Source organism: Symphalangus syndactylus, chromosome 2 (assembly GCF_028878055.3).
Source record: "Symphalangus syndactylus isolate Jambi chromosome 2, NHGRI_mSymSyn1-v2.1_pri, whole genome shotgun sequence".
Classification (NCBI taxonomy): domain Eukaryota; kingdom Metazoa; phylum Chordata; class Mammalia; order Primates; family Hylobatidae; genus Symphalangus; species Symphalangus syndactylus.
Genome location: NC_072424.2, coordinates 46,316,974 through 46,329,023, shown reverse-complemented (window position 1 = coordinate 46,329,023; position 12,050 = coordinate 46,316,974). Strand labels below are relative to the sequence as shown.

Sequence of the window (12,050 nt, the reverse complement as noted above, 5' to 3'; positions counted from 1 at the left end):
TTAAAAAGCATTTTTTAAGCACCTATCTGTACATGGTTCTGTCCTAGGCACTGTACAAAACGAGTTAAACAGACATGGCCCTTGCCCCCTGGGAGTTTTCAGTCTAAGATGATGCTGACATGGACAGACATAAAGGATATTGAGACAACTGAACAAACATTGAACAAGAACATAAAGTACTAACATTATGCACAAGCAAAGGGGTAAGTGTATTTTGTGGGGTAGTATGTAAAGGAAGCCCCATGGGACATGGACAGGGTGGGGTAGTCAGCCTCTATCAAGTTAGGTTAGTCTTTGCTGAGAAGTTGGATTTTTATACAGATTTAATCAAAGTAGGGACAGGACGTTCCAGACATGTAGCAAAAAGACTTGGAGCAAGGATAAAAGTTTATATTGTTAAACTGTCAGTGGCCTCAAAAATCTGTGCTTCTGGATGGCTCTGAAAATGGGATTGGTGTCTTAGCTTTAGAAAGTTGCCATTTGAGGGCCGGGTGCAGTGCCTCACGCCTGTAATCCCATCACTTTGGGAGGCCGAGGCGGGTGGATCATTTGAGACCAGAAGTTCTAGACCAGCCTGGGTGACATGGCAAAACGCCGTCTCTACTAAAAATAAAAAAATTAGCTAGGTGTGGTGGCATGTACCTGTAGTCCTAGCTACCTGGGAGGCTGAGGTGGGAGAATCGCTTGAACCTGGGAGGCAGACGTTGCTGTGAGCTGACATTGCGCCAGTGCACTCCAGCCTGGGCTATAGAGCGAGACTCTGTCTCGAAAGAAAGTTGGCATTTGAGTTTGGTCTAGGTCGAAATCAGTTCAATGCAAAGCAAAAAGCGAACAGAAAAAACATGGGAGCTTGAATGGCTTCTGTGAGCAGTCTGTCTTGCTTGTTGAATCTCTTTTATAAATTATTGGCCACTTAACAGAAGAACTTATCTTCTCAGGAACTTATACCAGGTTGTCTTATAAAGTACCTGTTTATGCTCATTAAATCATGTTCTGTGTTAGAAACTTTTGCACAACAAAGTATAGAATTATGTTTCTCTGCCAGTCCAGGTGCATTGGTATTTACAACTAATTGATCACAACCAGTTACATATTTCTTTGTTTCTTCTCCACTCCAACAGCTTCACTTGACTAGCCTCTAGGAGTGCTGGGTGTTATTTTAAGCAATGCCAGCAAATGTTGAACATTAAGTATTACCTACCTGCCCTTCAATCATTGACTTCTTAACTTCCAAGGTGTACCTTTAGCAGCCAAAATATAAATTTTAATTTATATTACAGTGGCAGCAAAAATCTACTTTTGTTTGTTATGTCTGCCAGACAAAACTGATTACTTCTTTTTTAGTAGACATTGACTTACAAGCCCCAGTAGTTCTCAGCTCACTTTTTTATGTCATTCACGTCTGAAATGTGAAAACTTGAATTTACCCAAAATATTAGGGTGTAGTTGTTCTCTTTACAAAAGCCTCTTTATTATACAAAAGAAGTAATAGTTTCCCTGCTAATTGCAAGCTTCTCTGGTGCCCTTTAAATTAATAAATTTTCATAACTTAATATTTATACAAAGCTTCAGTTGCCATTCATTATGTAAATACAGTGCTATTAGAAACATAAGTGTTGAGGCCCACTAAGGTATTAAAAATTCAATAATACCTTTTGAAAATATTGAAACTTTCTTACGCCCTTATATATTTGACTTGTAAGGTACATTTATTATAGTTCTTCCTCTCCACTGGAATTAAGCTTTTCAAAGGCTGCTGTCTTGCCTTTTTCCACTTCCCATAACTTTTTGTGGTGTAATCTGACAGCAATAAGAATCTAGTAACTGTTGCTTTTTTCCTAAGTTTACGACCCCTGGCCCCAAGTCATGAGATGGTAGCACATAAATTTCATAGGAAGAGTATGAGTTAGAGACTGTCCTCCAAAAGATTTCAGTGATTGTTGTTACTCACCAAGTAGCTTGACACATAATCTTTAGCTCTCAGAAATACCTCCCCTGGGTGGCAGTTTATTATTCTAATGGTATGCTTAGTACTAGGCATTTATCTTTTCTTTTAAATATTAAGCTAATCTTAGACTAGTGTCTGGAAAAGCCTTAAGAGATTTAGACAAAGTAAACTTAAGAGAAAAGCCAAGACAGAATTTTGTCAGAAAAACTAGAATTAGGTGCTATAAAATGCAACCTATGCCTCCATTTTGTCTGGTACATATTTTGCCTATAACACAAGAGATGAGTAGAAAATTTCCAAAGAGGAAATATGAAGATTTTTTTTTCTTATTCAAAAGAATTCACACCCAATGATTCAGGAAGAAAATTGAGCTTGTTAGAACCTTCTGAGATCTTATGAGGAAAAACAAGAAAAACAATTCAAACATCTATAGGTTGTCACTGTTCATGATAGATAAAAGTAATAGTGATGGGTTATATTTTAGGAATTATGCTTTCATTCAAGTATTTGAATTTTTTTTAAGGAATTATATTGCTTTACTCCATCAGTAGGTAGTTCCAAGTACAAGACAATTCAGTTCAACAAATGATTGAGAGTAGTAGGAACTTGGGGTAGATCAATGATCAAAACAAAGATCATTTTCCCTTTGGAGGTTTGTTTTTGTTTTTGTTTTTGAGATGGAGCTTCGCTCTTGTTGCCCAGGCTGGAGTGCAATGGTGCCATCTCAGCTCACTGCAACCTCTGCCTCCCAGATTCAAGCGATTCTCCTGCCTCAGCCTCCCGAGTAGCTGGGATTACAGGCGCGTACCACGACGCCCGGCTAATTGTTTGTATTTTTAGTAGAAACGGGGTTTCACTACGTTAGCCAGGCTGGTCTCAAACTCCTGACCTCAGGTGATCTACCCACCTTGGCCTCCCAAAGTGCTGGGATTACAGGTGGGAGCCACCGCGCCCAGCCTGGAGCTTATTTTCAGATGCAAAAATCAGCAAACCTTTCTGTAAAGAACCAGACAGTAAATATTTTAGACTTTGCATGTGCCCATGTTCCAATAAAACTTAATTTACAAAAACAGGCAGATGTCTGAATTTAGCATACAGGCCCTAGTTTCCCAACCTCTGTTACAGTAAGTGGAAACATAATTAATATGTAAATTAGGGTATGTTATGTGATAAGTGCTTTGGGAAAAAGAAAAATAGAGGAAGGTAATCAAATGGGGAGTGTGATGAAGTGGGGGTTCATAGGGTGGGCTTCATTGAGGTAAGAAGAGGAAGGGGCATGGTAGCACACACCTGTAGTCTCAGCTACTCAAGAGGCTTAGATGGGAGGATCACTTCAGCCAGTAGTTTGAAGCCAGCCTGGGCAATATAATAGTGAGACTCCATGTCTAAAAAGAAAAAGAAAAAAAGAGAAAGAACCAGTAAAGGAGACTGAAAATTGAGTAGTGAAATAGAAAGAGAAACGAGAGATGTTCTGGGGTTGGCCCAGTGGCTCACTCCTGTAATCCCAGCACTTTGGAAGGCCAAGGTGGGCAGATCGCTTGAGCCTAAGAATTTGAGACCAGCCTAGGCAACGTGGCGAAACCTCATCTCTGCAAAAAATACAAAGGTTAGCCAGGTGTGGTGGTGCACACCTGTAGTCCCAGCTACTTGGGAGACTGAAGCAGAGGACTGCTTGAGCCCAGGAGGCGGAAATTACAGTGAGCCAAGATGATGCCATTTCACTCCCGCCTGGGTGACAGAGTGAGACTCTTGTCTCAAAAAAAAAAAAAAGTTCTGGATAGGCCAAAGAAGAGGAAAACTGAGATTAGATTTGGCTAAATGGAGGTTGTTAGTGACCTTGATAAGCAGTTTTGGTAGAGTGGATTCAAAACTAAGGAGAGAGATAGAGGGCCGGGAGCAGTGGCTCACACCTGTAATCCCAACAGTTCGGGAGGCTGAAGCGGGCGGATCACCTGAAGTCGGGAGTTCAAGAGCAATCTGACAAACATGGAGAAACTCTTTCTCTACTAAAAATACAAAATTAGCCGAGCGTGGTGTCACATAACTGTAATCCCAGCCACTCAGGAGGCTGAGGCAGGAGAATTGCTTGAACCCAGGAGGCAGAGGTTGCAGCAGTGAGCCAAGATCATGCCATTGCATTCCACCCTGGGCAACAAGAGCAAAACTCCATCTCAAAAAAAAAAAAAAAAAACCAAACATACAATTCTTCTGGGGAATTTTGTTGCAAAAGGAACAATGAAATGAAGCAGTGGGGCAAAAAGGCTCGAGAAAAGAATTTGGTACTTTATTTTTTTTTTAACACAGAAGAAATAATAGCACGTTTGTTTGATGAGGATCCAGTAAAGAGTAGGGAGAAATTATGTAGGAGAGTGGGAGAGAATTGCTGGAGCTGTGGTTTTGAGTTGGTGAGGGGATAGGATCGTCTAGTGCATAAGCGAGGGGATTGACTTCAGATAGGTGGAATATTGGTTGATGGGTACATGTGCTGGAGAGCGTCGGTAAATGTTCTCTTACGGCTTCAGTTTTCTGATTTAAAAATTACCAGGCCAGGCATGGTGGCACATGCCTGTAATCCTAGCACTTTGGGAAACTGAAGTGGGAGGATTGCTTGAGTCTAGGAGTTCCAGACCAGCCTGGGCAACACAGGGAGACCCCATCTCTACCAAAAAAAAAAAAAAAAAAAAAAAAAAAAACAAGAAAAAAAATTTAAATAAATAAAATTAGCCAAGCATGGTGGTGCACATCTGTAGTTCCAGCTACTTAGGGGGCTGAGGTGGGAGGCTCGCTTGAGCTGGGGAGGTCAAGGCTGCAGTGAGCCATAATCATGCCACTGTACTCTAGTGTGGGTGACAGAGCAAGACCCTGTCTCAAAAAAAAAAAAAAAAAAGAAATCGAATTATCAACAATACAAAGGTTGAAGTGCTAAGGTTTTATATATACTTACGGTCTTTAACTTCTACTACCAGCATTTGAGGGATCTTTGGTGACTGAGATGACTTTTATTGTGCTTTCTGAAGGAGTTATAAACTTATCCCAGCAAATTTGTATGTTTTGAGAATTCAGCACTATATTCTGAGATTAAATAATGATGCATGTAATAATGCCTGTGGCACAGCACACAGTCTCATATAGACCCTCAAGAAATGCTAACTGTTTATTAGAGGATGTAGAGTTGGTGTGCACTAAATTAGACTTATTTCATCTCTCTGGTCCCAAAAGATACCTTATCATTGTTTTAAATGTTATGTAAGTTAGAGCTTGACAGTAATAAATATGCTATACATATTATAAATGACAGGTCCTTTGACATCTCTTCTAATGTTCTCTCTACTTTACAATGTATAGTCTGTCTTCATACAGTGACATAGCGATATTATTGGCTCCAGTGATCAGCAGGGAGTCTTGATCAGAGGCTCCATAGATGGATGCTTTGTTCTTACATGTTTAATTATTTTATCATCAGAGTCCTATGTTAATTTATTTGTATAGGGAAAATAAACTTTTTGTGTATAGCATCTACCTTTAGATTATAAGCTCCCAGAAGGTAGGTAATAATTCTTACACATTTCTAAGAAGTTTTCGTATTTTTTTGGTAGCTCACACACACCTGTAATCTCAGCTACTCAGGAGGCTGAGACAGGAGAATCACTTGAACCCAGGAGGCGGAGGTTGTAGTGAGCCGAGATTGCGCCACTGCACTCCGGCCTGGGCAACAAAGCAAAACTGTCTCAAAAAAAAAAAAAAGTTAAAAATTAAATTAAAAAAATAAACTTAGGGCCAGATGCAGTGACTCATGCCTGTAATCCCAGCACTTTTGGAGGCTGAGGTGGGTGGATCACCTGAGATCAGGAGTTCGAGACCAACCTGGCCAACAGAGTGAAACCCCATCTCTACTAAAAATACAAAAATTAGTTGGGCGTGGTGGCGCACGCCTGTAATCCCAGCTACCTGGGAGGCTGAGGCAGAAGGATCACTTGAGCCCAGGAGGTGGAGGGTGCAGTGAGCCAAGATCCCGCCATTGCACCCCAGGCTGGGTGACACAGTGAGACTCCGTCTCAAAAATAAATAGCTGGCCGGATGCAGTGGCTCACACCTGTAATCCCAGCACTTTGGGAGGCTGAGGCGGGTGGATCACCTGAGGTCAAGAGTTCGAGACCAACCTGACTAACATGGTGAAACCACGTCTCTACTAAAAATACAAAAATTAGCTGGGCATGGTGGCAGACGCATGTAATCCCAGCTGCTCAGGACGCTGAGGCAGGAAAATCGCTTGAACCCAAGAGGCGGAGGTTGCAGTGAGCCGAGATCGCATCATTGAACTCCAGCCTGGGCAACAGAGTGAGACTCCATCTCAAAAAAAAAAATAAAAATAATAAATAAATAAACTTAGATATTCAGTTATATTTGGCCTTTAAATCAGGGCTGAGACCCTTCCATTCTTCTGGAAAATTCTGGAGCTAAATTATACTGGGCTTAGTGGCAGTCAGAATACCTCCAAATGCTGCTTTTCCAAATAACTTTCAGAAGGAAGTAGTAGTCAGATTTCAGAGTAAGCATATAATAATAGAATATAATTGGCACATACAGCTGTTGGAATGCTATAAAAACTGGCTTCATAATCATAAAAAGAAATTTGTTAGAGAATAACATTCAATTAAATATAGCATATTGAAAATCAAAGAGAGATAAATTAACTTTATATAAATACAAGAAAATGGCCCTGGTTACCTTTATATACTGTATCAAGGTATACAGTGAGTGAAGTCAGAGAAATGATATTCTTGCCAAATATGAGAGAATCTAATTGTTGCCAGGAATTTGATGGAAAAAGCAAGCTGAAATGACCATTTCACTCTGCCGTGGTCAGTATGATTAAGAGACGAAAGTGAGAGGACTATTTCCTTTATAAGAAGCAACTATATTTGAGACTCTAATTTTAGGTTCAATAATAGAGATAATTTGAGGAGGCTGTTTACAAGAATTTATGAAGTAATATTTAGCTATTTGTGCAAATGACTGAGAAATTCTGAACTATTCTAGTCTGAGTTCCCATCAAATTTATAACAGTTATTTCTAAAGCATCAAAACATCCAACTTCATGAAAGTATTTTAGGCTGAGTGTAGTAGCTCATGCCTGTAATCCCAACATTTTGGGAGACCAAGGCAAGAGGATCACTTGAACCCAGAAGTTTGAGGCTATAGTGAGCTATGATCATGCCACTGCACTATAATCTGGATGACAGTGAGACTCTGTCTCTTGTTGGGGGGAACATATTTTAGATCTATAGAAAATATCAAACAAGTCATTTTAAAAGTTCACCCTGTGTTGAACCTTTACTTCTTTTCTTTGTGTTATAGGTCCAGTGGTTTACGTCTTGGATCTTGCAGACAGACTGATCTCAAAAGCCTGTCCATTTGCTGCAGCAGGAATAATGGTCGGCTCTATCTATTGGACAGCTGTGACTTATGGAGCAGTGACAGTGATGCAGGTTCACTATTTTACCTATATAGTGATATTACTTGGTGTGAAGAACTATTAAAACATTTTTTGTTAGACATTTAAAAGTATATTATTTTGAATAAGAAATGACATTCTCATGTTCTTTCTAAATGTTACTTCCCCCACTTTTTCTTTACCCAATAAGGAGCATATTATAGCTGTATCTCCCTTTTTTCATAGTGAATCTTAGAGATCATTTCATATGAGTATGCAGAAATGTGCTTAACATTCTGTCTATAGAATTATAGCCATTTACTAATCAACTTGTCTCTTGTGGATAGACGTTTAGTTAGTCCAATGTTTTGCTATAAAAACAATGCTGCATAGCTTGCAATCCCAGCACTTCAGGAGGCCAAGGCAGGTGGATCACCTGAGGTCAGGAGTTCTAGACTAGCCTGGCAAACATGGTGAAACCCCATCTCTACTAAAAATACAAAAATTAGGTGGTAGTGGTGGCAGGCTCCTGTAATCCCAGCTACTCAGGAGGCTGAGGCAGGAGAATTGCTTGAACCCAGGAGCCGGAGGTTGCAGTGAGCCAGGATCACACCACTGCACTCTAGCCTAGGCAACAGAGCGAGACTCCATCTCAAAAAAAACAGTGCTACATAGAACTTGGATAAATGGTCAAAAATAAAAATTAAAAAAAGAAAAGAAAAGCAGTGCTACAATCAGTAACTGCTGCTGAATATTAGAGAGACATAAATTTCAAAATTTAGTCCCAAGCCCTTGACTCTTCTTTTTATACCTTCTTCTTAAAAATTTCCAGCTATCAACTTAGTTTTTTTGTGTGTTCAGTCTTTTGTCCTGTTCTTTTCTCAAAACCAGTGCTGCAATGATCTCTTGTGACTTCACACTCAAAATTATTGAAATCAAACTTGTCATTTCTTCCATTTGAAACCTAAATTTATTCTCCGTCATCATTCCTTTGTTTCTGTTTCTATTTTCCCATCTATAGTTTACATCTTTTTTTTTTTTTTTTTTTTTTTTTTTTTGAGACAAGGTCTTGCTCTGTATAGCCCAGACTGGGCATGCAGTGGCGCAATCATGGCTCACTGCAGCCTCAACTTCCTGGGCTCAGTCATCTGTCCACCTTAGCCTCCCTAGTAGCTGGAACTACAGGTGTGTGCCTCCACACCGAGCTACTTTTTTCTAAGGATGGTGGGAAGGGTCTCACTATGTTGCCAAGGCTGATCTCAAACTCCTGGGCTCAAGTGATCTTCCCGCTTCAGCCTCCCAAAGTGTCCCAAAGTGCTGGAGGTACAGGTGTGAGCCACCGCACCCAGCCCATCCTACATTTTTAGAATTACATTTGACTCTTCACCTCCTTCAATACTCCCCACAAACCGCCCCCCGACAAAACAGTCTTACTCTGTCACCAAGGCTGGAGTACAGTGGCGCAATCAAGGCTCACTGCAGCCTTACTCCTGGGCTCAAACGATCCTCCTGCCTCAACCTCCCAAGTAGCTGGGACTACAGGCACACACCACTATGCCCAGCTAATTTTTTATTTTTTGTAGAGATGGGGTCTTGCTGTGTTGTACAGACTGGTCTCAACCTCCTGGCCTTAAGTGATCCTCCCACCTCAGCTTCCCAAAGTGCTGGGATCACAAGCCTAGTGAGCCCATCTGGCCTAGTCTTTCTATTTTATAGCCTCTATTCAGTCCACTGACCAAATCCAAGCAGTTTTTCCATTTTGATATGTCTTGTATCTGTGGCTTCCTTTCCACGGTCTTTACCACCTGACTTCTTGTCACTTCATCATACCTGGATGGCTAAAGGACCTTCTTGGTTTATCTGACTTCATGTTCTTCTATCAATCCATCCTTCCAAATGAATCCTCTTAAAATAGTACCTTCAAATTCTTACTCCCCAGCTTAACATCTCCATTAGTAGTCTTCAAGAGCAGCATCTAGATTGGTTGTTTCCTAAGTAACTCTGTAGTAGTGAACACACTTAGGTTTATAGATGACATAATTTGCTTTTCTTTAATATAAATTAGAATTTACATGAACAAAAAAGGAATGCATGGAATTTTACCTAATATTCCAGGAACTGCATATGTATCTATGCCAGGGTCAAACCTTTATGGCTTGCTCCATTAATGGTCATGGTGAGACAGAGTATTATGAGACTTCCTTATAAAATGATGATGACATCCCAAAAATATGGATACAGTTACTGAAATGAATCACAAACAGTGAAATATCATTTGACATGAGTGTAGTGAATAAAGTTTGAGAACCACTGACTTGAACTTCAGCCTGATTTGATACGCAGGGTCCTCTGTAATCGTACTTCATTCTGCTTTAAGGCCTGTTAGGCTGTCTCCTCCAACCCATCCTTATGTTGTGTAGTTTTTTACTTCTGTTCTTTGGCTTATGTCACCTTCCCAACCTAATACCTGCCCTTCTAGTCTTCTGTGTACTTATCCAAATCTAAACCCTCCTTCCAGGCTTAGCTAGCTTTCCTCCATAGAACTTACAGGCAACTCCTGCCTGCTGTGATTCCTTCTTCCTCCACATTCATGACATTTTTATTCTTCAAATGGCAGCTAGTCATGCCCTGATGAAGTGACATTTCTTATATAGATTATCTGTTTAACTTTTCTTGTTTTTAGGCCTTATTTTTCCTGTTAGGAGGTAATTTCCTTGAAAGCAGAGTCCATTTTATGCTTCTGTATTCCGTGTTACAGCATCTACATAGAAACTAACACATTAAAGGGTTTCATAAATCTTTGTGGTTTTGTTTTTTTGTTTTTTTTTGTTTGAGACGGAGTTTCGCTCTTGTTGCCCAGGCTGGAGTGCAGTGGCATGATCTCAGCTCACCACAACCTCCGCCTTCTGGGTTCAAGCGATTCTCCTGCCTCAGCCTCCTGAGTAGCTGGGATTACAGGCATGTGCCACCACGCCCAGCTAATTTTGTCTTTTTAGTAGAGATGGGGTTTCACCATATTGGTCAGGCTGGTCTGGAACTCCTGACCTTAGATGATCTGCCTGCCTCTGCCTCCCAAAGTGCTCGGATTACAGGTGTGAGCCACTGTGCCCAGCAGTCTTTATGTTTTTTATGTGACCAGTTCAAATAATGAGTCTTAGTACATCACCTGAGGAGGGAGGATCAGGATGATTTACTAAGACCGAGAAAGACATAGAAACTTAGAGCAGATTATATGTTATTTAATGTACAAATACATTATATAGATATATATATTTTGCAAATGAGATTGAGTGATTTTCTTAAGACTTTATTGACCATAAGAAGTGAGATGGCTCTTTTTTAAGAAAGGCTTTTAGGTTGGCACAATGTTAAAAGAATTTTGATAATTAATGGGGCACTTGTTAAAGTGGCACTTGTTAAAACACAAATAAATTGAAAACTCTGATCCCCAGCATCAAGGGATGTAGTCCAAGACAAGATGTTCATAAGTGAAACCACTGGAGAACAGTTACAGGTTAAATAAATGTGATAAGAGGGCAGAAGACTATATAAACAATATTTTAATTTAGTAAAAGTGAAAGATCATTTGATTTGAAATTATGAGAAAAGTCTTGAGCTAACCCTTAAAGGAAATAATTTGAATTGGTAGAATGAAATAAGCAAGGAAGCAAAAACTATAGTACACATATATTATGTGTTACCATTTAGAAATAACCTTCACATGTACTGTCTCACTTGAAAAGTTTTTTTTTTTTTAGCCCAGAAATGAAACTAGCTATGACAGTAGGTAGGTAGTGTTGTGTGATATAAGAGTATTGGGAAGATAACTTTTACCTTCCTGAGCACATATGATAGAGAATGTGCACCTCTACACCATCAGTAGTATTTAGGGTTTGCCTTTTAACACTTGATTATTTTTCTCTGGTTCCTTAACAACCCTGCAGTACAAGTAAACCAAATTAAGGAATCAGATCACTGTTATTTTCCCATTTATTTTCTTTCCTTCTGCATGGACCTGTCATAGAATCAATACTTTTTAGTTGTGGGGAACTTGAATAGGACCTTCCTCTTGCATTTTTATTGAAAAGACAACACAATTATTTTTTTTTCCTGGCACTGGATTGAACACCTAGCACTGATGCATTTAACCCTTGCAACAATTTTTTTTTTTTAATTTTTGCATACAAAAACAATAAACATTTTCTAAAAATACATACAAACAAAAAGATGCGTATCAAACATATTAGGAAGGTTGCACATGGGAAGTCGGGGAATAGAAATGGGGGTGGGAGTTAAAATAAATGAGAGAGGGACTTTATATGGATCAGTGATAATAACTCAATCCTCTATTTGACAAGAGGGAGAAGGAAGAGGAAGAAAAAGAAAGTGGGATAAAGGATCAGAAAGGGAGGAAAATAGAAAAAATTAGAGTATGACTCCAGGGTAGACCTGTTTTGTTGTCATTGAGTTGGTTGGTTGGTTTGTCTGTTGTATTCTTCATGTTTCGCCAAGTTGGCCAGACTGGTCTCGAACTCCTAGCCCGAAGTGATCAACCCGCCTCGCCCCCCAGAGTGCCGGGACCACAGGCGTGAGCCACCACGTCCAGCCCCCACATTGCTTCTGGCCTCCGTGGTAGACCTCCCAGACGGAGCGGCCAGGCAGAGGAGC

General features: G+C 40.1%; 1 protein-coding gene across 1 annotated transcript in view; it reads left to right on the top strand.

Annotated features, from left to right (window-relative positions):
* Nucleotides 1–12,050, top strand: part of MARCHF5 (membrane associated ring-CH-type finger 5) — a 68,419-nt gene that overhangs the window by 46,154 nt on the left and 10,215 nt on the right. The window contains exon 3 of the mRNA XM_055255632.2: nt 7,307–7,437. Coding sequence (XP_055111607.1) covers nt 7,307–7,437 — 131 coding nt within the window. The remainder of the gene's footprint in view (nt 1–7,306; nt 7,438–12,050) is intronic.